The 24,530-nt window shown below is 38.3% G+C and overlaps 1 protein-coding gene across 1 annotated transcript in view; it reads left to right on the top strand.

Annotated features, from left to right (window-relative positions):
* The window catches only part of kif1aa (kinesin family member 1Aa), a 69,567-nt gene continuing 45,037 nt past the window's right edge, over positions 1–24,530 (top strand). Inside the window, 14 exon segments of the mRNA XM_042483707.1 lie at positions 1–68; positions 5,026–5,194; positions 17,809–17,883; positions 18,052–18,230; positions 18,339–18,389; positions 18,392–18,409; positions 18,943–19,121; positions 21,124–21,235; positions 21,510–21,587; positions 23,101–23,166; positions 23,256–23,273; positions 23,368–23,446; positions 23,527–23,605; positions 23,898–24,040. Of these exon segments, the coding sequence (XP_042339641.1) occupies positions 5,089–5,194; positions 17,809–17,883; positions 18,052–18,230; positions 18,339–18,389; positions 18,392–18,409; positions 18,943–19,121; positions 21,124–21,235; positions 21,510–21,587; positions 23,101–23,166; positions 23,256–23,273; positions 23,368–23,446; positions 23,527–23,605; positions 23,898–24,040 (1,183 nt within the window). The 5' untranslated portion in view covers positions 1–68; positions 5,026–5,088.

The following is a 24,530-nucleotide window of genomic DNA, read 5'->3' as shown; positions in this document are numbered from 1 at the left end:
AAAAAAACAGACGAGCACGACTAAACACGGTCTCCACACCGGAGCAAGTCGCTGTCGGCACTGCGGAGGTAACGTTTGCGTTTATTGTTATTTTCCATTGTCACCGTCTTTATTTACTTAGTGTTAAATCTCCTGGGAAGAGATGAGCAAAGGGTGCGGCCATTTAGGAGGCTGACAGTGTCGAAAAGATCCTCAAATGACATTTAATCTGCTGTATGAAGCAGAAAATCTTGTCATTTTATAGTTTATGTTATTATTTTTTTAATTCTTTTATTTCTGTGGGCAGCACATTGGGAATAAGCGCACTGTCATTGGGCGAAAGGACACGACATGTTGCTACAATGGAAACATGTTTGCGTTTATGATCAGCTCTGAAATGACGCAAGTTTTTTTTTTTTTTTTTTTTTTTTTTTAATACAGAAAATGAATCGTTATGAGCTTTTAGTTTAAGCCTGAAACCAAATATGGGACCTTCAGATGGCGTTGTCATGTGGTTATGTTTTTGCTGTCATGTTAAAAAGCCACAAATGACATATATTTTTTATAAGTGATGAGGTAAAATGTATCAAACTGTCGTCAAATAAACACCAGCGTGGTGTTACATTAGCTCTTTGTCGCCGGGAAAATGGTGGCCGCCCAGCTGAGCTGCATCATCAGCTGATTGGTCTGAACATCTGTGTGAGGAGATTATGAACATGCATGTTTATGGCAAAAAAATAATAATCATAAGTGTAAAAATGTTCCTTTTAAAATGAAATATTCTGTTGCTCTTAATATGTGAACATAAAATACATTTTAAGCATGTTAATGTCATTGACACTTCATTTCAGATGTCAAAACAATCATCATTAATGATGCTGCGTCTTTTGTATTATTTTTTTAGTATTTTTTATTATTCTTTGCACTTAGACTTGAGTAGGCTTGCACCTAATAATCTTTTTTTCCCCGTTGTTACCTGCGTAAATCTCCCAAATGGATCAGTTTTAGGGACCAGCTGGAGAGGGTGTACCAGGAAGCAGGGTGACACAGCAAATTTACAACACTCAATTATGATGATTCACATCTGAGTCACAGAGCAACTGAATATTGATCCAACACCCATCAAATCTTGTGCATAAATTAACCTGTTTAGAAAACAGTTATGATCCAAAGAATATATTGTTATGGTGGATATATACTCGAAATGCATTCCTAAAACATAAGCACATTTTTAAATGATTTTTAATCGATTTTTGAAATTTTAAACAACAAAAAAAAAAAATGCCAAAAACATACAGACACATGAAAACCCCACCCAAAATCAACAACAGATGCTGCAGTGCATAAAAATTAAATCCAAAGGAATAGAGAAAACAGATATGACAGGAAATAAAAAAATAACATGGAACATATGGGTCAAACAGTCAGCCATTGGCTATCAGGGAGGAGCCGATCACTGTCTGCAAGTTTCTCTTTTTTCTGTGTTTCTTTTTTTGTAAGGGACTGTTCTGTTCTGTTTTTTTGTTTGTTTGTTTGTTTTTATTCAGAGGATGAGGTCGGCTTGGGTGTGACATTTTTTTTTTTTAACCTTCCTGAATCTACAGTATTTTTTCTTGAGCCTCCCTGGGTGACTTTGGGAAAATACATGATCCTCCCTTTACCATAAATAATTTGTTATATTTTAAAAACCAACCTTTGATGTTTGAAAGTTAAAAGTTGAAGGTGAAAATGCTGCGGTTGTGAAAAGTCTCAGCCTTTTTCTCTTGTCATGCAGGTTATCTTGAAAACAGTAAATGAGACGTGCAGAATGAAGTGATTTTGAAGCTCATATTTGGATTTTTTTTTCCAGAGGCTTTCCTCCCAAACGATGTGTTCAATTACTGTTGGAAATGTAAAGATGCATCATTCATTTTTCTGTCTTTACAGTTTTTTAGCCGTGATAAAGGGTGCAAACATACCACATGCCAAAGTGGCTCAACTGCTCCGCTAACTTGATTACGGCTCTGCTAGACTTTCTTAACCTTATCGGGCCGAATGGATTATATCCTGATAGTGAAACGTGTCATTTTTTTGGGGTGTTTGCCGATCAAATAATGCATCCACTGATTTACAGATGTCTCTGTGAACGTGTCTGCAGCTATACATGTCTCTGCCTTTGATATATTAAAGAAAGTCTGGATACAGCCAATGAGGCGGGCCCTGTTTATTCCTCTGAGAGCTGCTCATAGGCAAAAAAAAGCTCTTTTTCCAGGTATAGAATACCTGAATCTACGGGCCTGTGAAGCTTGCGCACTGAAGACTTATGGCAGCAGAGTACTTTGCTTCACTGGCGATCTGAACATTTATTATTATTATATATTATTATATTATTATTTATATTATTTATTATTATATATATTATTATTATAATGTATTATTTATTATTATCTATTTAAGCCATCCAGTTCAACAAAATTTGGAAAGTCTAAAAGAGCTGCAAGATTGAGACATTTGTCATTTCACTGGAGGTTTTGACATTCACAAAAGTTATCTGCTGATCTGCAGGTCTTTCTAATATTTTTAATTTTTTTTTTTATTATTATTAACGATTATTATTATTGTTTTTTGTTTACATTTTTCTAGCTGTAGGTCATGTTATTAAAATTAAAATAGAAAAATGCTTTTGGTTTATGTAATGAGTTCAGAATACATTAAAATTTCGCTTTCTTGAATAACTGATGGAAACTCTTGAACTTTTTCACAATATTCAAATTTTTGAGATGCACCTGCAAAAATTGCTGCAGAGCCTGGTGCACCTCCTGGGGGCTTGGTCTCCAAAGTCTGCCATGCTTGTTAAAAAAGGGGTGTGGCTTTACTGCAGTCCACTTTTGATGACGTGCAGCACTGTGATTGGCTTATAGTCAGATGATCTGGAAATCCTAGAAAAATGGTGTCCGTTGGAACAGACGTGAGATCTGAACACGTTAAGCTAAAGACATGACAATTTTTCTGTTTGCAATAAATTATGATGACTTTTTAATATTCACAGTTATACCTGAGACACGCAGTAAAAGCAGTCATATTGCTCACTGTTAAAGCTTATCGATAAATTATTGTAGATCAATCGCCACACATGATGAGTCACGGCTGCTCTCGATACACTCACGATGATTTAAGATTTAATGTTCATGCTGAGTCTTTTAGGAGACAGCATGACGAGTTGTTCATGAGACGGAGCTGCTGAATGGAGCCAGACTCTGGATTTGTGGCTGGTTTCAGAGCCATTGTCGTCCAGAGAAACAGCCTGACATTTAGCTGCTGCTGCTGCTGCACTTCTTTTGTTGCTGCTGGCTGTATTATCCATGTCCCTCGGCTGTAGCTGACCATGCATGGTCTTTTCATGTTACAGTCACGCAGCCCTGCCCTCCTCTTTTGTGCCTAACACGCCAACCATAAGGTGTAATATTCTGTCCTATGAGTTTTTAACACAAATGTGAAAATTAGACTTAGATTTAGTAATGTGACATAATGCAGCACATGCCAAAAAAGTTGCAGCATGTCATTTATATGTGCACAGATTTTGATATCATTCTTATTTCTTATAGGTAAATAGCTTATCTCACATAAAAACTCTTAAACACACAAAATTTGAATTTGTTATTTACATACACAGATTCAATCAACTTTCACTGGTGCAAATACCTTATACAGACACATAATCATCAATATGTCGTGCTGCGATGATTAATTCATTTGTTTTCAATTGTGAAATTAGTCATCAACTAATTTGACAATTACTTTAAGAATTTTTTTTAGGCAATAAAAGTCACAACTTGCAAAAAAAACTCCTGAACACTGTCTAACTTACAGAACTAATAAATTTATTGTGACATTTCAGGAACTAGACCTTGTTTTGCCTGATGAAGGTCTAGTTACCAAAACGTTGCAATACAAGCAGGCTCCGATTTTTGCTTTTAGACTGTGCAGGAGACTGTCTGCAAGTTGCCCCTCTGTTTTGAAATAGATGTGCGTAGTATTATTTTGTTCAGGGGAAAAGAAGTCCAAATTCTCTGATTCCAGCTTCTTAAATGTGAATATTTTTTTTATTTCTTGACTCCTTCACATGTCATGTTTGGCAAAGCATGACATGTGAAGGAGTCATGTTGAGCTTTGGGAAACACTGGTCAACTTTTTTCACCATTTTTCCTACATTACATAGACCAACAACTAATGGATTAATCGAGGAAATAATCAACAATGAGTCTTATCTACATGTGCTTGCATACAGCCGTGGATGGATTACTGACCGGGCTCACCAGGAACAGACCCAGGAGCACAGGAAGAGACAAAGGAAGAAACTCACCACAAAATCATGCAAATTAACTGGAAAAAGGAGGCAAAACAGCCACAAATAGACACAAAATTACCTCAAAGAGACACATAATGACTACAGATAGACGCAAAACAGCCATAATGTCCATGTATCTTGCCCCTATGCAGGAGAGGTGATGGTGCTTTCTTGCATATCTGTGCCCAGGGGCCTTCGGCTGTGATTCCACTGAAAAATGTTCTGTGACTTCTCCTGTCACAATAACGTCCCAGTAACCATGGCGATGGGTGTTCAAAACGTTAGCAGCTTTATTTCTATTGCAGCCACCGCACTAGTCGTCATTATTTCCAATCCAAGGCCATGTAGGCGTGTTATGAAGCCATAAAGGAAAGGCAAGCCCTTTATGAGTGGGAGCAGCCATGTATGAGGGTTTTCGGGGAGGTGATAGTCCACGATTGCGAGGCACCTCTTGTAGCTCCTGCTGCATAATGCGCGAGGAGGCCAGTTTCCACCGATAAGCATAGCATCATGTAACCTATAAAAGTGAAAAATTGCAAAATTTGGCTTTTTCATAAAAACGATACCGATATTCCACAAAATTCACTGATAATGCAATCACATGCAGCAATAACAGCTACATTTGAATCTTAAAATCTTTCAGTCAACGATCCAACTCATAAATAGTGATAAAACTAGAATTTTTTCACTTAAAATTCACTGTCCTCTCTTTTCTACAGAACCTGCTGGCCCTCCACCCGGGCACTGAAGAAGGCACCCCGAGGTGCTAGGAAGAAGGCACCATGGCAGGGGCCTCTGTGAAGGTGGCGGTGCGCGTCCGCCCCTTCAATTCAAGAGAGATCGGAAAAGAAAGCAAATGCATCATTCAGATGTCTGGAAACACCACCAGTAAGTACCAACAAGAGCTTAAATTTCTCCCGCAGCGTGTGTGTTATGTGTACATGCTTTTATTGTTTTAAATTTAGAATCAAGCAGATTGGATGAACAGTTGCTTCACGCTGCATGGGCGTCAAAAGTGTAGAAAGTTGTTGGCAGAAGACACTCAGCTAGATGTCAGCTTGAGCTGAAGATCCTTATTTTACCAGAATTAACTGGCTGCACCCAAGGTGCATTGTGGGTTAGTAATTTAGGTGTTTAGCATTTTCTTTGTGTTTGCTTTTATGTTAAAACATATAGCAGTAAATAATTTAAGGATGCTTGAGTAATAATCTTGTATGAAAAAGGTTAATTTGATTCCTCCCGCTCCTTTGTGAACATGTGGTGATTTCATAGAAATAGCATGAGATTAGATATAGATATAGATATAGATATAGATATAGATATAGATATAGATGGATATTGAACTGTTGCTGTGGTCATGTCACTAGCTGTAGTCGTGCAGTGGCAGCCTGCAGCTGAATGTTGCAGCTGCAGACGAGCAAAATGAAAATCATCTTTTCATCAACCATTATCATTTGTTGTTTGCAAATGTTTCAGATTTTGGGAAAGAACAGATTATATGCAAAGTAGGTGCATCTTCACTGATCTCATGATTTCTCAAGCTTTTAAATTATGTCAACGATTCAATTCGATTCCACGATGAATGACGATGCATTGCATCCTATAAATGCACGACCACTTTTTCATCAGTAAACGCAAGCAGTCAGTTTCTCCGTTCTTCCACATTTCAGTGTGATGTTGCTACCAGGACTTTCTTTTCAGCTGCAGAACTTTATGGTCCATGTGCTGTCACTGCATCAATACATCGTAGAAATGGTTCATTTTAACATCCCTAATACAAAGAGTGCATGAGACTTGTGTCTGCGGTGCAAAAAACACCCTGGTTCTGCTGTGCGATGAATGCATTAAGAATAAATAGAATAACATCTTATTGGAAATTGTTGTTAATTTCTACATCGACCACATCGGTGGTCACATTGACTTGTTTGAGATTATGTTAACGGTTAGTTTGCCTTGTTTCATTCAAATATTGTTAATATTATCAGAGCAGATGCTTACAGTAAACATCTTCTCCTTTAAAAGGTGATTTATGATTTCTTACAACTCGTAAACAGACACTCTTTCAGCAGACAAATAAACATAATTCACTATGAATTTTGAGCAAATAATTGCGATGTTTCCTAGCCAATGCCACACTAGCTTGCCTTAACAACACTAATTTGTTATATCTGAACTCTGCTGACTAAAGAGCTCAGTATTATCGGTGATATAAAGCAACAGTGGTATAAATAACTTAAGGCTTTTATCGTCATGACATGAAAATCGTACAGGGAATCAGTAACACATTCTTAGCCTCATTTGAAATGTGAACAAATCCTTCACCCGGCCTTGATGAAATGTCAGTGGGTTTCAGGGGATTTATAGTAACCGAACTGTTCGCTGTCTTACTCACTTACACCGTGAACAAGACCGTAGGTAATATTCAAGTACAACACAGTGTCAGCGCTGCAACTTTTTGCCACCAGGTCGTATGAATCATTTTTGTTTATAGGTTACAAATCAGCCAAAGTTTGTCTTGTTATGTTTTTCTCTCAGTTTGCTGCTGCGTCTCTGATTTGACAGTTTAATTGGTTTGATAACTCACCTGCTTGTGTGCGGCTCTCTGGTGACGTCACAGATTATTCAGACGCATGACTGCGAAGGAAAGGCTGCTGACGTTGACCTCTAATAAATTCTCTTCTGCGTGCTTTTTTACCAGGAGTGACTGTGCAAATTAAGACCTGTTCCAAGACGTGAGCTGCAAGTTTATTCAGAATCAGCTTTCATTTCAGCTGCTGATTATTGAGATAGCGTTGGATAATTTAATCCATCTATAGAGAAAATGTCATCTTGCTAAGCTTTTCTGCAAGATTGACAGCCGTCTGATTACAACAGAGTCGATCTTTTTCGGTTAATAAATAGAGCGAGCAGTGGAGCAGTTATCAAAATGAAATCACCTGCTCAGGAAATCTCCTGAAGGCCATGCTGCAGGTGACATAATCTCCTGCATATCTGACCTGCTATTTATTTAGGACAAGGCCTGTTGTTTGCTCATCAGGCCAGATTAAACCAGATCTAAAAATGTCTCCTTATTCAACATTAATCTTCCTTTTCAAATCTGACACTAATGCAAATAGTCAGGCAGTTTTTTTGAAGAAACAGAATCAATTTTGTCTATGTTATATAACATTAGAAAGTGTGATTTAGTGTGCACTCGTGTGTAGCTGCTGTAAAGTTTCCTGTAAAATCGACTGTGCTTGTTTTTTTGGCTGTATGTTGTATGTTTTACGTATGTAGCTCAGAGCAGCCCACGTTCCTCGGGTTATACAGTGCCGAGCGAGGACTCCGGTCCAGAGGAGACTGGAAAGACACTCGATATGTAGTCTGCTTAGGAAGGTAAAGCCGTTTGTGAATAATAGATGAGGCTTCCTGAAATATTTACCGTTTGGCCTAATTTAGCCACCCCCCCCCCCCCCCCCTCCTCATGTCATGGGTGACTAGACAACAAGCTGGGTGGCTTTTTTGGGTCGTCATATTTTAACTGTGTGAGTTGTTGCCGGTTTTTTTACGTAGATCCCTGTTAGACTGCACAGCTACAATCTCATTTTAAATAGAGTCTCTCCAGGATTTCGCAGCATGACGTTGACTACATTTCGGTGTCAGTTTCTTGGCACAGAGCTCCTCGTTCTGTCTCTGCAGCGGTGGACGATTAGTATTTTGCTGTCAGCAGTGTAAACTTAGATCAAAGGCACCGTCGTCCACGGGGAATATATTTTTACGGTGTGGATACCTCTGAAATGTCCTTGGAGACACCCCGTTTGATTTAATCTGTGACTTTCAATTCTTATAATCCCACAAAATGGGTCTTTTGTTTGTAATTAAGCACGTTATCCAAGTAAATGTGGCTCTAAAATGCTTGAATTTAAGAGAATTTTGCTGCCATCCTACAATGACAATCAGCTTTTTCTTCACTTTATGCTCATTTGGGCAGATCCTGCTGATTCACTGCAATATCTGCCGACCTAAATATGTAAAGGGACAGTTCACCCCGAATCAAAAGTACATATTTTACCTGTAGCGCTATTTATCAGTCTATGTTGTTTTGGTGTGAGTTGCAGAGTTGCAGAGTTGGAGATATCGGCCAGAGTTGTCTGCTTTCTCTCCAATATAATAGAACTAAATAACCCAAACGCTCGTGGAAACAGCACTCTCCGACAGGACGATGCACCGTGCTAGACCAGAACACCACTCAGGAATGACCGGATAAACGGGACAAAGATGTCAAGGCATCAACTTGGCCTCCAAATTCCCCAAATCCCAAACTCATTGAGAATCTGTGTAGGGCTGCCCGCTGAAAGTCAGAGAATCTGAATCGTCAGTCGACTGAGATAGCTTCAAGTTGAGCTTTTTTTTTTGTGTTCGTTTTGTCAAGTCTGTGTGCTGTGCAGTGTACCTTTTTTTTTTTTATACTTTTTTCTGTTTTCTAACTGAACCGGGACCCTTAAACCAAGACACGTACCAAACCGTGATTCTTGTGTACCTTTGCACCCGCAACATCTACTATAACACAAGAATGTGCACAAGATCTTCTCAGACCTGCATCCAGTTACATCTGGGAGCTTGTTGGCTCGATTCCCCACAATGCAAATCACTTCTACAAGCTGGTATACTGCAGTTTAAGTTTCAGAGAAAAGGAACATGGCAGGTACCCCCCACTCTCATTACTTTACGGACAAAAGTCATAATAAAGTAAAAATACTAACTTATTTATAGAGCTCCTTTAAAAACACAGTTTACAAAGTGCTCTGGCCAACAAAGCAAAGCAATAAACCGCAGAGGCGATAAAACAGTTGGTCAATAATGCCGAACAAACACCAGACAAGAGTTACGGTGGAATAAAACAGGACATTAGAGGCAGAAAAATACAATAACAAAATAAAGGCAGTAAACACAGAACATTAATAATAATGACAATAATAAGCAGGATGGAATAAAATGATGAGTTAAAAGACAAATTAAAAGATAAAATTAAAAAACTAAGAACAAATTAAAAGACATCTCATAAAAACAAGTCTATAAAAATGTTTTTTAATTTAAAAGTTTACGTGAAAGAAGTCACTGTGGATGGCTGCTCACATGGACGCAGCAGCTTTTAAGATCTGCACTGGTCAGATAAAGCACTTTTATTTATTGTACTTCTTGTACTTTGACAATAAAGACAATCTTCTTCTATTCTTCTAAGTAGGTCTGAATGAACAGATTTTGCTGAGGCTTTAGTTATCATTCTGTTTGATCTGATTTGAATCTATCTGCCTTAAAATCCGAATATTAAAGTGAGTTTATCAATTTGTCAGCAGTACCAGAAAACATTGTCGGTCCGACCCACACGGAGCACAAAGCTGCTTTCAGAGAGCCTGCAGGTCTTTCAGCGCAGCAGATTGTTCTCCTCCACGCTCAGTCAATGGCTCTGGACGTGGACTGGAGGATGTGAGCGGGCTGATGTCATTGGCTGCAGTGTCTGGAGGGGGTACAGAGGCCTGTATAAATGCCCCCTTGTCTTTTTTGTAGTCTGGGCTGAGAGAAGGAAGAAGAAGAAGGAGCGGGTTTTTTTGTGTGTGTGTCTCACTCTCTGCTTTGTGCTGTCTGACACTCATGTGTGGGTCAATCCCCGGTTCCCACAAAGCAGGAGAATGGCAGTAATCTCGTTGTTTGGGAGATCTCCCCTCCCACGCTGACCTTAATTAAGATGCAGGAGACAGACCTGAAGAAAAACAGGCCTCTCTTTAGAAAACTGTTGAGTGCATTTACTTGGTGGAGAGATTTAGGTTTGTATTTTGACCAAAAAAAACCTAATATGTCTGAAAAGGAAATGTTCAGTATTCATTTGTATGCAGACGACACTGTTTTACTTTCACCATCTGAAGAAAAGCTGCAATAAAAGTTCTCTTACACAAAAGAATGGTGTAAAAAAGAGAGACAAAACAAAACTAAAATAAACCACTTCACCAATTATTGCAGCTGCCAGTTTAAAGGAACACTACACAACCAAATGATATCATTTACTCATCCTGCTAAACTGAATCTGTAAAGATAACTTTGTTTTTGGATTCTTTGTTGGAGGTGCAGTTTTAATTGAAGTCTTATTCATCCAGTTGTATGCTCAGTACTTCCTAAACACATGCATTTTCACTAAAATCTTAAACACTTACTGCAAGTGTGCCACATGTCCATGCCTGAGACTTCTGTGGAAATGTTTAAAGAGTGACTAAACCCCCAAACTGCTTTTTCAGTTGAAAAGCAATATATATTTGGGTATTTAGTAGTGTTGTTAATTGATTAAAGTCTTCACATTTAAGGGCAAACTATTACAATTCTACATATTGTGTATAAATATGCAAAGTTACTGCCCTCTAATGGTTGAAAGTTGGCTATTGAAAATTAATTTTGAATTTTGCTACCAGCTGATCATTTTCTAGCGAGCCTTTTTCACGTGAAAAATTATTTCATTAACAAATGTTATAAATCTGTAATTTATTTGGATAAAGAGCTTGTTTTCTTATCTCCCATGCTTTCTCCAGATAACTCAGATAACGAGTGAAACTAAATGTTTCATATGTAAATAACCACCGTAATCTGTGCATCCATATGTACAAAATTCATATTTTAAAAAACAAAATTCTGTGGTGTGCTGTATTCTGCATGTTTGAATGTAGATGCATCCATGTAAACACATGCAAAAAATCTATTTTAGGTCAAAATTTGTGGATTAATGCTGATTCTCTTTATTTTAACACCGTTGAAGACTTCATTAGCATCATTTGTACTTCTCTATAATGCTCATTTTGTCAAAGACAGTGCCTCTTGGTACGTTTTGTGTCTTAAAGTTTAGACCTTGTAAACTGAGATAGAGGTCAAACATAAAGCAGCAGACAACTCACCGCCTACAGTCAGTGCTGCTGCTGCTGCTGCTGCTGCTGAATTTAGCATCTACGTGGCTCTCCTCCAGCTTCTGTCAGTGGGTTCACATCCCCTCTGCCAGACCTGCTGACGCAGCCACATTTCCTCTCCTATTGACTGGGGCAGGTCAGCCGTGACAGTCTGACCAGCATCACTCAGTCACAATTATGAAGACCCAGCAGCGATGACAAAGACAAACGTGGAATGTGCCCAAATAGGATGCTGAAAAATGTGACGTAAAACGGCTAAAAGTTGAACTGGAGCAGATCATCAACAATATAATTAGTGTAGAATATGTGGGCGTCACTGACAGTGATAACGATGAGCAGTGGAGTACTTCCAGGCTGGAATACTACTAGTATATACTATGCAGTATCCCCTATATACTGTATATGCTAGCATGCTAAACATCACATCTGGTTAAATAAATTGTGCTTTTTATTCCATTTCGGGATACTAGAAAGTATACAGTATACTGTATATTTATTTTAAAATTCCAATAAACATTTTTTTTGGAACTCATATTACTGATTTGTTATATAAAGTCAGTCAGGGATTTTAAGAGTTCTTTTCCTTTGCAATAATTGATGTAATGTGCTTTTGAATGCAAAATTTAGTGTCCCTTTGTAAGGCAAGTTTATTTATATTGCACATTCAGCAGCAAGGCAATTCACAGTGCTTCACATGAAACATCAAAGGGAACAGAAAAAGGACATTGTTAATTGAAATGCAATTAAAAACTTAATTTAATTTTTTTAAACTTTTTTTAAATAAATAAATAATAAATAAAATAAATAATTCAAAGTCATTTTTACCAAAAAAATCAAGTTCCAGCTTTTTAAAAAATATAAATACTCGCTTTTCTAACCTTCTATTATAATAAAATAAATATTTTGAGCGATTTTTGACACAAAACAAAAAAACATGGGCTCTTAAAAGCTGTTATTTTCTGACATTTTATAAACTAAACAATTAATCAGTCAAAAAAATAAATGAAATTATTTGATAATACAAGTAAAAGTGAAGGAACAAAATAGCTTCCAATTAATGTTCAACTTGCAATAATTCATAAAATAAGTTCCTTTAGAACGGATCAGTTCTTTTACAGACAGTAGAGCATGTTTCCATTCATTTTATATGGTCAAATGGTTGATTATTTTTGGGATTGGGATTATTTGTCGATACCTTGGATTTTTGTAGCCTGAAGTGACTATTTTTGGCTCTTAAAAATAGAAAATTATATTTAGCATATATGGATGTTTCCTGCTTCTATTTTCTGTCTCTCAAAGATGTGATTTGTGCTGTGTGAAAATCGATGGTGCACACTTCAACTCACAAACAGGAGTCAGTGTGTGCAAACATTATGTTGAGAAAACATTTCTTCATATTGTGAAGAACAATTTAGGTGGAGGTTTGTGAGGACACTGCCGGATGAAAAATGTTTCCGTTTTATTCCGTCTAATTACGTTTGTCCCCCGTGACATGACTTCCAGACCTGGCGTCATCTATAAACTCAACGCCTCGTAATCAAAGAGCGTTTCCACTATAAAAAAGAAGGCAGGTAGTAAAGGGGAGCGTGGTGAAGATGGGAGACGTGCTCTGTGTGCTCAACACGCTGCTGAAACTGGCCTCAGGTGCAGATGACTTTGACACGTAAGCTGTGACCTCGGAGGACGTCAGTGGAGCTACTGAGTGCGATTAGAATAGGCGGCCCTTCTCCGTGTCTCACTGTAACGCTCATATATTCTGCCAATCACTGCAGCTCTGAAGTAATTACCTTACCTCAGAGCCGGGCGCTTTGCTTTCCGGTGCTGAGGTATGGGGGGGGGGTTCTCGTCTCGTATGAATCACACAACAATCAGAGATGAGTAAGTAACGAGAAGATGCCGTACTGCAGAGGCGATGCATAAGATCATGATTTATTTCTTAATTTCAGATGTTTAGCAAAATCTGTCTTCTTTTAAACTGGTTTCTCTTTTGTTACAGAATCCAGACTTTATAGAAAAAGTTCAGCGTTTTTGAATCATTTCTTTCCTGTTTTGACCACGTGGCAGCGTGAGACCTTGTGTGACCTTCACTCTCTGTCAGGCTGTAATATATATTATGTGTGCGCAAAAAATAGGTGTTCTTAAGTATTGTGATTTTTTTTAACAGTTTTTAAAATCTATTTTTAAACAATATAATTAAAATTCAATTGCTTCATTTTAGTTCATGCAGAGGTAGCATGTAAACACTGGCGTGCAGATACAGCGTGCATACATGAATGTGGCTCCCAAACTAGAAGCTACAGGCTACAACAAGGCTAAAAACATGACGACGGTGACTTTTTCCAAAACAACTTGGCACGCTGGGGCTTCAGGACACTTGGATTAACTCTGACGAGCAGTAGTTTTGTGGTTTCATTGCATATTTTTTAACGTTTGAATCCTGGTCACCATATTCTTCAGTTGTTTGGGAGATGAGTACAACGCCTTTTCCTGTGAACCTCCGGCAGTGTTTTGTGGACTATAAAATACCTGATTTTCCATCAGCATGACGATGAGTAGATAATGACTGAATTTTTATTTTTTGGTTAACTATCCCTTTAATGAGGGTGAAGTCAGCACCATCACTGATACACAGATGTGATGAGTGGAGGGATTAACAACCATTGTTTGATTAAAGTTAACTGTCCATCCAGTTCTGCGGACATATTAAAGTTTAACTGGAATATCCAGCGATGTCTGACGTCATCCCACTTTACTGTAGAAGACCGTTTGTGGCAGGAGACGGAGCGCAGTCGGGGAAATGAGCAGCGTGGAAAACATTTCTAGCTAATTAGTAAAATTGACTCTGTGGTTAGCAGCAGACCTCATATAATTTACAACAGTTATGAGCCCAGAAAACACTACCGGGATGAATATAAAAGACAGCGGTGAGTGTAAACGTGAGTAACATCTGTGTTCATATTTGGCCGTCTTCCAGCGTACCTGTCATGATGAGGGATGGGCCTGAAATCGGAAACGCGCGTCAGACACACTGGCCTATATTTCATAGCTGGAGACACAGTAACAGTGTAGAAAGGAAATAAGAGTGTGTACACTTATTTGAGAGTGTACTTAGCCCCGGGGCCTTCTCCTCTATTATCGACCACATCTACATTAGAGAAAATGGTGTCTGGAGCTCTGGGAGAGGAAGCACTGTGATAGTCTGCATCACCAAACCACATCAGATATATCGTTTTTTGGTGGGAACGCTACCATATTCTGTAGTATTCACACAAAAAAGTCTTAATTTCAGGACTTAAGGTGTAATAGGTCTCTATAGAAAATGAGTCATATATGTATGTGATAGTTTACCTTTAAAGTGATACTTTGACAATTTCCAATCAGCTCTGTACCATAATAATAATAATATTAATAATAATAATGGGTAGTATATGTAAACGAACTGTTAAACTTCCCCCCATCTTGCCAACGCCCAGATCTCTCTGCTCATCGCGTTTTTTTGCTGGCTCTAGGGCTGCTGCTCAAACTACATATTCAAGTTCTGCCTTTTATTTTGCCTGTCAACATTGAAATAAAGAGTATACAAGTAGATTAAGGGTGCAGTCCAAACTCAGTTCAAACTTTACAACGAGGAGGTGCTGAGCAACTGTAAACCAAGATTTTGTTACTGCATTGCCTGTCTCTGGTCTAAAATGTTTTAGAAACATATTTTTGTGGTCTGTCTAGCTGTTGTAGAGTTTGAGAACAGAAAGAAGATGCCATAATGTTTCCTTTAACCAGAAAATAGAGGCTGAAAAAACTGAGATCAAACACGAAAACTAAGCGGCGCTGATCAAATGTAAAACAAGATTCTGTCACCGACTTCCATTTTCTCGTCTCAAATGTTTTCAGAAACATGTTTCAGCTTACTGTCTAACTGTAACACGAGATTGTTTGTTACCAGCCAGTGTGTCAAACAGATGAGTTTACATTATGTCACCTACCAGCGGGAGCCTTCATTGGTGTGTTGCAGCGCAGTGCATTCTGGTAGTTGTAGGTTTTCTCCTTCTTGGGCAAGAGCAAATGCCACTTTACCTCAGTTTTCTATGGTCATGTAGGACCAATTGTCTATTATTGCACAAGTTGAATTGTATTTAAACATCGAACAATTTGAAAGTTTCACGTTATGATTATCCTGACCAGAATAATGACAAACCAGGATATTATCCTGATAATCATCAAAATATGCTTAAAACTCTTAAAACGGCACTAAATTATACAGGAATCACTTTACATTTGCGCATCACAGAAAAAAGGCACATCTTCTTGGTAAACATCCTTTTGAAAGAAGAACTAACTATCCTAAAAAGCCAGGCTTTATAACTATTTGAAATGGTATTAAATCATGCACATGATTGATTTGGATCACTTGGATTTTTTTAAGTTGATGTTTACGCAGCCTGTTTTGTGCAGAGTCTCTTTTATTGATGGTTGCCCAGCAGTCTTGTTGGGTGCTCCTGGCCATCATGATTATCCTGATAATGGAAATTTACCACAATCAACTCAATATGAGTGCTTTTTTATTGCGATTGCAATAAAATCGCCTATGATCCTTCCCCCTAATTGTATTGGTAAATTAGCTCTCTTAAATAATAACACTGAACACACAGCACCCCATATCACAGGCTGTATATGTTTCTTAAAGCATTTTCGACAGCACTGGCTCCACACTGGTCCAACCACTGGGTCCAGATTTCCCCTTAGTCATTAATTAAAGGCCCATACATGAGAAAAAATACAACATCATCAGTTTTATTTAACAAAATGTATACAACGTGAGTTTAGAAGACAATGAAATAAAAACGCATCGCACAAATAAAATGCAGTTACTAAAGACTCAAAATAAATAAATACATGATACTGCCACCAAAAAATCTGCAGACAAGCTCTACCAGCTAAACTTCACTAAATGCCAAGAACAACACAGTAACATCTACTAACAGACGAAGTGAACCAGAAAAAAGATGTTCGTCATCATCATAAAGTCAACGAGGACATTAACTTAATTTGTGAAGAGTCACGGAGCAGACGTATCTAATATCAAGTTAGGTCAGATACTGTATCAGTCGGAAGAGATTTGATCAGACATGATCATCATAATTAACCTGCTAAGATTTGCATGAGTCATCACTGTCCTCTGGATGTGAGTCTAGCAGACCGGATTATCGTTTAAAATGGGATTCTGGGACTGCGACTAACAGCTCAGTCGGTGGACACACAAAAACCTCAAATTTGATCAGTGCTTCTCTGACTGTCTAGAATAAGTTACTATTACAAGATTCACAAAAGTAGGATTTATCTGGTGCAGATGACGATGTGCAGCTCAGGGCTGATGGTTGCTTCACACTGAGGCTGTGGAAAAATGGAAAGACGAGCTGAGTGTGAACCGTCCTAAAATGGCTACTGCTAGATAAAGAAACCTGGAAGGAAACAACACTGTTTTTTTATTCTGCCACCGCCATCAGGACAAACCGTTTCTGTGTCGTTTTCGTTCAGCAATTTTTTGTTTTGGTGTGTAATTAGTGTTAGTGAGCCACCAGCAGGGCTACACTGAAGATTTATAATGTTCTTTTTAAAATATGAATTATATTTCTTTGTCTGTCAGATGCTCGAATACTTTCACAAATTCTTTTTTATTCAAAGTTTGAATGCAATAAATGTTTTTTAAGTGTTTGTAAAAACCTGTAGATTCCAATTGTCATCAAAAATAGCATTTTTATGATGCAAGCAACAAGATTGTAATAAATATTGATGCCATTTTGTTTTAAGTTTAATGCCAACATGAAAAAGCAGCTGATGACAAGTGATATATCATGATTGATGTATTTCAGCCCATGCTACCAAAAAATGTTTTCTCAGCACTCTGTGTTCATCTTCGAAAATATGATGGATGACAGAAGATGGCCTCAAGTATCAATAAATATCTAATACAGAAATGAATAAATATACGTATATATACGTATGAGTAAGTACAGGAATCAATAAATAAATGTGTAATGCAGGAATAAATAAATACACAGATACATTAGTAAATCTATATATGAATACAGGAGTAAATAAATTTATGAATAAATACAGAAAGATAACAATTTATATAGATTTACTAATGTATCTGTGTAGTTATTTATTCCTGCATTACACAATTATTAATACTGAAAATAAATACAGAAATAGATAAATGCAGTAAATAATTACAATAATAAATTAATAAATGCAGAAATAAATATGAAAATAAATAAATAATTGCATAAATAAACACATTTTTGATCATTAGAGAGATGTCTGTATTTAGTTATACATTTATTTATTTATATTTGATCATTTTTTCGTGCCATTAAAAAGAACATTTATTGTCCCAATACATCTGCAGTCTCATCTGTAGTGCAGAGGTCCAAACGCTGAAGAGGAGGCGACTGAGGCTTTTCCAGTTGTATTAGCTCGACACGACGCCGCCAGTTGTATTAGCTCGGGCTCGGATACGGTTTCACGCGCGCAGCTCTCACCCTCCCTCTGACCCGTGTTCCTTGTCCTGTCTTTCAGCCATCATCAACCCCAAGCAGGCCAAAGACAACAAGAGCTTCAACTTTGATTACTCCTACTGGTCCCACACCCTCGGTAACTCTTTCTGCACCCCAACAAACACACACACACACACACACACACACAACACACACACACACACACACACACACACACACACACAGCTGCAACACTTTGTTGCATTTATCAAGTTTAGCATCAAAGAAATGGCTGATTATTGATCTGGTCTCTGTCTGCAGCCAGAGGACATCAATTATGCCTCTCAGAGTCAAGTGTACAAAGACATCGGAGAGGAAATGTTGCTGCACGCCTTCGAGGGATACAACGTCTGCATCTTCGCTTACGGTCAGACTGGCGCTGGCAAGTCCTACACCATGATGGGGAAACAGGACGTCAAGGATCAACAAGGAATCATTCCCCTGGTACACGCTTGTTACGATTACAGTGCTGATAAGAATAAATCAATGGAAAGATGAGTTTGAATTTTATCGCATCAACAGATGTGGAAAATAATGTTTTTCTCCTTCCAGATGTGTGAAGATCTTTTCACGAAGATCAACGACAACGCAGACAACAGCAACAGCAGTCTTATTCTGTGGAGGTACGTTTTTGATAATAACTTCTGTCATCACATCATGAAATAAATCAGCTTTAATGTCACAAACCATGTGCGTAAGATTTACGCACTTTATGGTGTCAGAGAGCTAACGGCTGCTTGTAGATCAGAGGAGATGTGGAGCATATCCATGCAAGAATGTGTTTTATTTTTATTTGGTTTTTTTTTGTTTGTTAGTTTGTTGTTTTTGGGTTTTTTTCTTAGAATTACTTGTGTATTTTTTATTTCTTAATTATTTATCATTATTATAATTATTTAATGAGTTATTGTTTTAAATATATATATATATTTATATATATAAATGATTAAAAAAGAGCTTCTCAAGAAAGTCTTTGGAAATAAAAGGTTTCCCAATATTTCCCAATGTGCAATGTTTTTCCATCTGTTAGTAGATGTTATGATGTTGTTGTTGTATATATGTGACATTATTTAAGCAGAACAAAGTTCAATAATATGTTTATGAAAAAAAAGGAATCAGCTTTGATGGATGTTGAAGCTGATATTCTGAATCTGAACAGGTGAGCTACATGGAGATCTACTGTGAACGTGTGCGGGACTTGCTGAACCCCAAAAATAAAGGGAACCTGCGAGTTCGAGAACATCCTCTGATGGGACCGTATGTGGAGGACCTGTCGAAGCTCGCTGTCACCTCCTACAACGACATCCAGGACCTGATGGACTCCGGCAACAAGGCCAGGTGATGCAGCTGTTTATTCTTTCAGGCATTTCACTTTTCTGTTGGAGAGGAATTGGTGAAATATACTTTTTAATGATTTTGGGTTCTTGTTAGAAAATCTTTTGCAGAGTAAAACTAACTGAAAGTCAGAAAAACATGTGATGTGCCAGGATTTTAGATATGTTAAAAGAGAGTTTGGAGGTTTTGAAGTGGGGTTCTATGAGATACCTCACCATAGTCAGTGTATTACCAACAGAAGATGGCACTCAGCACGACCCCAGTCTGGAGAAACAGACAAGACCACCACCACAGAAGCAGCCGTGGATTTAGGCAGCGGTCAAAAAAAATCGAAAGCCCTTTTTACACAAAGATTTTGCAAAAAAATGCCAAAACAAAGACAGTTCATTACGCCAGCTTTGCTTTTTTACACAGAATCAAACGTCCTATTGCACCCTTAGTGTGGGATTTTAGACAACATGCTGATGGTTTATAAATGAAAAAAAGTGTGAAGTTTAACACAAAAGCGCGAGCCTCTAGAATGACACATGATGTAACCATCGACACTTTATACACAGAAACAATTGCATAAGATGACAATAACAATTTTGTACCCTCTCTGTTCTGCTTTGAGGATAAAATGTTTTCTGGACAACATTGTTTTCCCAGTTGCTGTGTCTTTTCTTTGAGGTAGCTGCTAATCTCCCAGCGGTAAAATAAGATAATCCTTTAGTCGTCCCACAGCAGGGAAATTTGCAACGATACTGCAGCAAAGGTATAGTGCACACGGGAAGAATCAGTTAAAAAAAAAACAGTTTCACAGAACAATATAATAAGTAAGCTGTCAAAAAACAAAATTTGATAAAAAGACAAACTGATTGGCTGAATTCACATTACTGAACGGTGGATAGCACACAAAACATGTTGTCAAAACGTCTGTCCTGTCCTGCTGGCTCACGCTTTTTACGCAGACATCTCCTCGCCTCTTTTACTACTTCTGCTGCTGACTAAAAGGTACAACAACTCTGTGCCCGCATTATGTGTTTATACTTTTTATACAGAACAACGAGGCAGAAAATGGTGCAACATTCCTGATTTTAACAGTAGCGTTAAAGGGGCAAATATGATTTTAAAAAATATTTTCAGTGCTCTACCTCACTGTTAGACAGCCCTTTCTGACAGGGAACTGTGCACTATATTTAGAATACTTTCACTGCTTAATCTTGTTGTGTGACAAGTCTTTTTGATGGGAAACTGAAGAAAATATACAGTTCTTTTCAAAACCACCAGACTCCATTAACAAAAACAGAAATTTTACCACGCTAAACACTCGAGTTTCTGGTCTACCGCTGCCTCAATCGGTTAGTTTGTTTGTGTTACTGGGTGACTTAAGTGGATCTGATCTAACTCTTAAAAACACCAAAGTTGCACAAAAACACAAACAAACCCACTAATGGAGGCAGCAGTAGACCAGAAGCTCATGTTCTCTGTGGTGTAAAATTACCATTTTTGCCAAAGGAGTCTGGTGGTTTTGAAGAGAGAGAGAAGAGTTTTTTGAACTGTATATTTTCTTCAGTTTCCCGTCAAAAAGACCTGTCTGACCACAAAGTAAAGCAGTGAAAACAGTCTAAATATAGCGCACACTTTAACTGATATTGATTTTTTTCGGTAGGCCTTGAGATAACATAACAACTGCCATCTACTGGAAGTAATAAATGTACCTCGTATGACCCCACTACAAAAAATCTGAACCATCCCTTTAAGGCATGAATTAAACATCACAAATACATTAAAGACATTTCTGGAGCAGTGGAGAAACACGCACAGCAAGTTAAAACTGTGCAGACTTTCAAAACTTAAAGCTCTTTATAATGTAAATTAAGTTCAGCTGATTATTTACATTCTTTTTGCACTTTAAATTCTGTTTTTTAAGGATTAGAGACTAATTTTCTCTGTCATTGTAAGAGACAAATGTGCAGCAAACACCCAGCTGGCTGCACAAGCTGATAAAGTGTCTTCACTGCAGGACTGTGGCCGCCACCAACATGAACGAGACCAGCAGTCGCTCGCATGCCGTCTTTAACATCATATTCACCCAGAAACGCCACGATGCAGAGACTGATAACACCTCGGAGAAGGTAGAGTTTTATCACGTCCTGACTGAATGTGTTTAACATTGAGCCGCTGCCTCGGCTTATCTGCCAGCTGATTAATGACACTGATTTACATCTAATTGGAAATCAATGATTGCTTGAAGGTCGGACTGTAACGGTAAGGTAACATTGTGAAGATGTTTTTTTAATGAGGTGCATCTCTGGAATCAAGATGAATAACATTAGATGTTTTGTTGTTTTGTTTTGTCAGCTGATGTGTTGCAGTTTATTTATTTATTTATTGGATGTTCTGTTGCAGGTCAGCAAAGTCAGTTTGGTGGATCTGGCCGGCAGCGAGAGGGCAGATTCTACCGGAGCCAAAGGGACCAGGCTCAAGGTGAAACGTTTGCTCAAATGCATTTGAAATAATCAAACACAGATCTTAACAACACATTTTCTTGCCCACGTTGGAAGTAATCACTCTGATTATCCATATTAAACAGGGATGCACCAATTTACTATCCGATATTCTCCTGATTGACTGCCATCAGGCTATCGGCAAATAAGATGACAGTAACCGATGGCTGTGGCCGATGTTTTTCTCTTGTGTCACATTTTTTTTGTGTAGTCTAACGTGCAAGGGGTTAACGTTGTCCCATTGTGTCAGGGACAATAGAAAATGTGTGTGGCACAAATAAACAATCTTCCTCAGGACGCCTTTGGGACAAAAGGTAAACTCAGAATCGATGCATCAGAGGACACACCCTATATTTTACCTGATAATGCCAGATTAAGAACAACAAATCGGTGTTGTAATCAGCCGATGGAGACCTAGTCAACAACAGCTGTTAGCAGCTGGTTGTCAGAGTCGTACTGAAATATGTTCCCACCTGTTAACACGTAACGCCAACCCTGGCTGGTTATGGTTACCCTGCAATCCTGGAACTTGGAAAAAATTACCTCATACATGGAAAAGTGCAATGGAAAGATTTAAAAATAAATTTCATGGTCCATCAGGCCCAACGTTTCCGACATAAACACACTTGAAGTCACAGCCGCATGGCAGCGCACACAGTGAACCGAGCCTTTGTCTTATATTGCTATATTGTCCTCTGCAGAGGCTTTTGAAGCTCCAAACACACAAATTTAAGATTACAGCGGGCGTCTACAGTTTCTCGAGCAGATACACTGGGATGCATTTAAATCTGGCAATTATCACCTTCCAATTTGCAGTAGATTGCAGGGGTCGGGCTGAGGGTTTGGTTCAGGTTTTGGCGAGAGAAAAACATACTGGTCTTCAACACAACGCTGGAATTATCTGCTGACAGAAGCTGCATTGAGTTACATTATGATGCGTTCAGCCTCTATTCAGGGAAAATGATTAGTTGGCGAAAGGTAAATTTGAAACATTATCAAGACGTTTCCGTTTTTTTTGTCAATTTCATCAATCTTGTAAAATGTAGTTTTGGGTGGGAAATTTAAATAAATAGAGACATTTGTCTATGTTTACACAGCAATTTAATATAGGTATTAGAAAGAGACTTGTGATATGTTAAATATAGTAAAATTACTTTAAAAGCAGTTTTTTAAAGATATTTTCATGTGAAAGGTTATATTAAAGGTTAATTTTATAAATATGTATGATTGCATTCATGCTCCTTCATTATGCTCAGTGATAAAAGACTGAATTAATATTACTTTTATGATAAAGATTTCTTTGTTTTCTTTGCACAAATGAGGAATAAACAACAAGGAAAACAAACTTTACAGAAACAAAAAACATTGGGTATCAGTTATCTGCTGGATTATTATTTTAAACGAAATTTCACAATTGTTGCATCCTGATATTAAAGCAGTTAATGGCTGTATTTACTTGTAAAAATCATCTTCTGCTTCTTGCTTTATCATAGGAAGGAGCAAATATCAACAAATCTCTAACTACGTTGGGAAAAGTCATCTCTGCTTTGGCTGAAGTGGTATGTTTTATATCTGCATATTAAAACAGTAAAATAAATCAGATGTTATACAGGATAAACCTGTTAATTCACTGTCTCTTTCTTTTTAGGACTCTGGGTCAAATAAGGTAATTTCTATAACTTATTTATTTGTCATTTTTCCTAACCTTAATGTTAGTAAATACATTGATTTTGATATTTTGTTTTAATTTTAATACACAGAATAAAAAGAAGAAGAAAGTGGAAAGCTTCATCCCTTACAGAGATTCGGTTTTGACCTGGCTGCTGAGAGAAAATTTGGGTATGAGCACATTATGGTTTTCGCTGATCCATCGTTTTCTCGTCAAACTGAGACTAAAGTGTTCGTCTCCTTCGTGTCAGGGGGGAATTCTCGTACTGCGATGGTCGCTGCTTTGAGTCCAGCGGACATCAACTACGACGAGACCCTCAGCACGCTCAGGTAGGGGACACGTTTTCCGCTGCGTCCTTTTCCTCCCACACAGCTGCTGAATGTGGCTCTGAGGGACACTGATGCCAGCGAGACTAAAGTCTTACGTAACACACGTTCCCCTCGGTGTCTTGCATCAGCTTCACACTTCGAACACCCTTCATGAGCTGCAGCTGCGGTGTGAAGCTGCAGAGTAACGTGGATGTGTGATATCAGGGAGGTTGTGAACATGTGTGTGTTTGTGAGTGTGTGTGTGTGTGTTTATCCGCTCTCTCACCTGCTCATCCCTCTGTTAAACCCTCAGGTATGCAGACCGCGCCAAACAGATCCGCTGTAACGCCGTGATAAACGAGGATCCCAACAACCGGCTGGTGCGCGAGCTGAAGGAGGAGGTGTCCCGTCTGAAGGACCTCCTCTATGCCCAGGGCCTGGGTGACATCATTGAGAGTAAGAGATCATTTATTGGATTTATGTCGCCATTAGTGGGAGCGTGTCCATGTTCCCAGGGTCCTATGTTCCCCGGCTCGATATCCTCTTAATATGGCTCATTAAGGAGGCCTTTTAAAGGGTTTTATGTTCTCAGTAATGTGTTCTTTCCAGGTCAAATGTTCATGTTTCGCTGGGTCAATATGTTGAAAACGTCCACTTCAGCTTACAGCCCGCTGATGTTATAATCCTTCAAATCGACGACCTCGATTTGTGGGCAAGACAGTTTGACTTCAGGCGTAGATATCTCCACAGTGGTTTAATGGATTTTAACCATTCAAGCTGCATCTGAAACATCTGAAAATCTTTAATCTTTTGCAATTTGGACAGCAGAGCTGGCGGTCACCAATCTCTTACAGTAGCCCCTTTTACACTGACTGTCCGAGACAGGAATGTCACGCCGTTTACTTTCTTGCGTTTTATTTATTTATTTATTTTAACACTTTATTTA

This window comes from Plectropomus leopardus, chromosome 3 (assembly GCF_008729295.1).
Source record: "Plectropomus leopardus isolate mb chromosome 3, YSFRI_Pleo_2.0, whole genome shotgun sequence".
Lineage (NCBI taxonomy): Eukaryota > Metazoa > Chordata > Actinopteri > Perciformes > Serranidae > Plectropomus > Plectropomus leopardus.
Note: the sequence above shows the minus strand (reverse complement) of the source record. Positions and strands in the feature narration are given on the sequence as shown.